At 46.7% G+C, this 3,770-nt stretch overlaps 1 protein-coding gene across 1 annotated transcript; it reads right to left on the bottom strand.

The window, feature by feature from the left end:
* Positions 1-2,320: 2,320 nt before the first annotated feature.
* Positions 2,321-3,388, bottom strand: LOC126728008 (uncharacterized). The gene has a single exon (XM_050433894.1). It carries the CDS (start codon positions 3,386-3,388, stop codon positions 2,321-2,323), a length of 1,068 nt encoding a protein of 355 aa, XP_050289851.1.
* Positions 3,389-3,770: the final 382 nt, after the last annotated feature.

The raw sequence follows: 3,770 nt of genomic DNA, 5'->3' as shown, positions 1-3,770 counted from the left end.
CCATCTATCCCTTAATGGTAGTATGTGGGCGGTACTGTACGTCAAATTCGCTTAACTCTATTGCCCATAGTGCCATTTGTCTAGTGGCTTTAGGATTGCTCATTGCTCGCCGTAAGGGCTTATCAGTCAGGACAACCACCGTGTGGACCTGGAAGTACGGCTTGAGCTTGCAAGCTACTATAACCAAAGTGAAGGCGAGCTTCTCTGTCGATGGGTACCTCTCCTCTGCACCACGGAGTGCCCTGCTGGTGTAGTATATAGGCTATTGAACCTTGTCTTCTTTTTTGACCAAGGCCGCACTGATGACAGCTGGGATACAGCCAAGTAGAGGAACAGTTCTTCCCCTGGTTTGGAGGGGCTCAGCAATGGTGGGGAAGAGAGGTAGGCCTTCAGATCCTCGAATGCCTGTTGACACTTGACCATCCACTCAAAATATTTCTTCAGCATGGGGAAGAAAGGTAGACACTTATTTGTTGCCCTTGATACGAACCTGCTTAGCGTGGCTACCTTGCCATTGAGGCTTTGTACTTCTTTCACGTTCTTTGGGGGTGCCATCTCTGTTATGGCTCGGATCTTGTCTAGGTTGACTTTGATACCTCTTTGAGACACCATGAATCCTAGGAATTTCCCAGCCATCACCCCGTATACACACTTGCTCGGATTGAGCTTCATGTTGTAAGAGTGAAGGGTGTTGAAGGTTTCCCTGAGATCATCTAAATGATCAACATCCTTTTGACTTCTTACCAACATGTTGTCAATGTAGACTTGGACATTTCTTTCAATCTGATGTATGAACATCTTGTTCATGAGCCTCTGATATGTCGCGCCTGCGTTTTTGAGGCTCGAATGGAATCACTTTGTAGTAGAAGAGGCCTTGGCTATGACGAATGAGGTCTTCTCCTAATCCGCTTCGTCCATTTTGATCTGGTTGTATCTAGAAAAAGCATCCATAAAGCTCAGTAACTATGTTAAGCCGTAGAGTTTACTAGGATGTTAACCTGCGAGAGGGAGTAGTTATCCTTGGGGCATGCTTTGTTTAGGTCTGTAAAGTCCACACACATCCTCCGCTTCCCGTTGGCTTTCTTGTCTATGACCACATTCGCCAGCCAGTGGGGGTAGTAAACTTCTTTGATGAAGTTTGCCTCTTGCAACTTGCGGACTTCTTCCGCTATAGCACAGTCTCGTTCTTGGGCGAATACCCGTTTCTTCTGACAGAAAGGTAGAGAGGTGGCCGACACATTCAACCTGTGCACCATGACCAAAGGGTCTATCTCGGGCATTTCTTCATGGCTTCAAGAAAATACATCTTGGTTTTCTTTAAGAAAAGTCGTGAGTGCTTGGCGGACTAGCAGATTGGCGAGGGTGCCAATCCCAATTGTTCGATTAGGTTTGGAGTTGTTAAGAAGTATCTCTTTAAGTCCTTCAATCGGCTTTGCCACCATTCGTTGTTCTTCTATGTTCATGGTCTGTAGATGATCATTCATCTCCAACATTGCTTTCTAGCACTCACTTGCAGCCACTTGGTCTCCACATACTTCTCCGACTCCGTACTCGGTGGGGAATTTGATCATTAGGTGGTAGGTCGAAGTTATGGCCTTCCATGAGTTAAGGGTAGGTCGTCCTAGGATGGCATTGTAGGTGGACGAATAGTCGACAACAAGGAACGTAACATCCTTAGTGATCTACTAAGGATAATCACCAACTGTTATGGGTAACATGACTGTACCGAGGGGGTATACTTTTTTCCCTTTAAACCCAACGAGTGAGGCGTTCGTCGGAACCAGCTGTTCTCTATCAATCCTTATTTGCTGGAATACCGAGTAGTACAGGATGTTGGCAGAGCTTCTGTTGTCAACTAGGACTCGATGTGTGTTGTAGTCTCCTACTCGTATTCTAACGATGAGTGCATCGTCATGCGGGTGGTGAAGACGTCGAGCATCTTCCTCTGAGAATTCGATGATGGGGTTGTCGATCCACGCTATCTTCAAGTCGAAGCGTGTCCTAGAGGCCAGAGTACCTCCCACAATCATTCTTATGTCTCCTATAGGTGGCCTAGGACGCTCATTCTCCCATCGGGGAACCTATTCTTGTGGTGGGTTCGCTCTTTCCTTGCTGATGAACCTCTGCAACTTTCCTTGTCTGAGAATAGCTTCTATTCGTTGGTTCAAGTTGTAGCAATCAGATGTATCATGACCGTGATCACAATGGAAACAGTCGTACTTGTCTCTGGACCTCTTATTAGGATCCCCTTTTAGCTTGCTAGGAAATGTCAGGGCTCCTTCGTCCTTAATTTGCATTAGGACTTAGTTGATCAGGGCAATCAGTGAGGTGAGCTTGAGAATCTCTCGGTGGAGGGTTTGGAGCGCCTGTCCTTTCGCCGTTCTTCGGTCCTAGCCATCTTCTGCCCCCTATCTTGCTGTGCGTTCTCTTGTCTTCCCTTCTTCTTGGGCTTCTCTTCTTGGGTCAGTAGTGCGTCTTCTGCATTCATGTACTTAGTGGCCCTGTAAAGTACATCCAACATGGTCTTCAGGTTGTTCTTATATAAAGAAAATTGGAATTTACCCTTCTGTAACCCATTCGTGAATGCAGCCATGAGTACCTTGTCATCAGCTTCATCGATCAAGAAGGCTTCTTTGTTAAAGCGGGTTATGTAAGACCTTAACGTCTCATCCTTCCATTGCCTAATGCTCATCAGGCATGCAGTGGACTTCTTATACCTATGTCCCCCGATAAAGTGTGAGGCAAACTTGGCGCTTAACTCCTCAAAGGTACTAATGGAGTTGGGCGTCAACCTGTTGAACCAAATCCTTGCAGGGCCTTTTAGCGTAGTGGGGAAGGCCTTGCACATGATCTCGTCCACCACTCCTTGTAGGTGCATTAGGGTCTTGAAAGACTCCAGGTGATCTAGGGGATCCTTAAATCCATCGTAGGTCTTCACCTGCGGCATGCAGAACTTTGGTGGAAAGGAGAACGAATTGACGGGGGCAGTAAATGGTGAATCAGTTTGATGGACCAACTCGTCGAGGTCGCTTGATACTTGTCTTTTGAGGGCGTTCATCATGAAATCCATCCGTTCCTTCATCATCTGCACCTTTACGGCCATATGTGGTGGAGCCGTTTCTGCTGTGAATGGACAGCTTGTGTCCTGTCGCTCTTGTCTGCTTGGGGCGTTGCTGCCCTCCGGCCTTTCTTGGTCCCTTTTCTCAACGCTTGTATCTTCTTGGTCCTCCTCCTGATCGTTAGGTCCTGCATTCTTTTGGTGCAATTGCTCCTTTAGGTCGTGGTTTTGCTTAGTGAGACATTCTATGGCCGCGGCGAGAGTCTGAACTTGTCTTTCGAGGGCGATGGTACGTGGTTCGTCCCCTTGATTGTTGTTGGTTGTCGCCATCAAGCGAGTAAGTACCATGCAACTCTTTGTCTAGGAAGTGGAGTATAGCTCACAAAACGAACGATTTTCCCACAGACGACACCAACTAATGATGCCAAAAAACGTTAGTAAGTCACACAGTCCTCACGTGCTCGAGACAACACATACGAAACAAAAACAAGGAAGACCTTGTAGAGAGTACCGGTGTGGTACCAGCCAAATCCCCTCTGAAGGTTAAGTTAGAGAAATTTTCACAACTCTAAAGTGCCAGAGCTGGGGTAAATTATGTGTACCTTGGTTTGTGAGGGTTTTGGGGTTTTTATAGTAGCATAGGGTTGACATCTGTTCCTTGGAATAGAAGGCCTTTCCTTGTAGGGAAGATCTTCATTAGTACACGTATCTT

This window comes from Quercus robur, chromosome 5, assembly GCF_932294415.1.
Source record: "Quercus robur chromosome 5, dhQueRobu3.1, whole genome shotgun sequence".
Classification (NCBI taxonomy): domain Eukaryota; kingdom Viridiplantae; phylum Streptophyta; class Magnoliopsida; order Fagales; family Fagaceae; genus Quercus; species Quercus robur.
The sequence above is the reverse complement of the archived record's forward strand: the minus strand, read 5'-3'. Positions and strand labels throughout refer to the sequence as shown.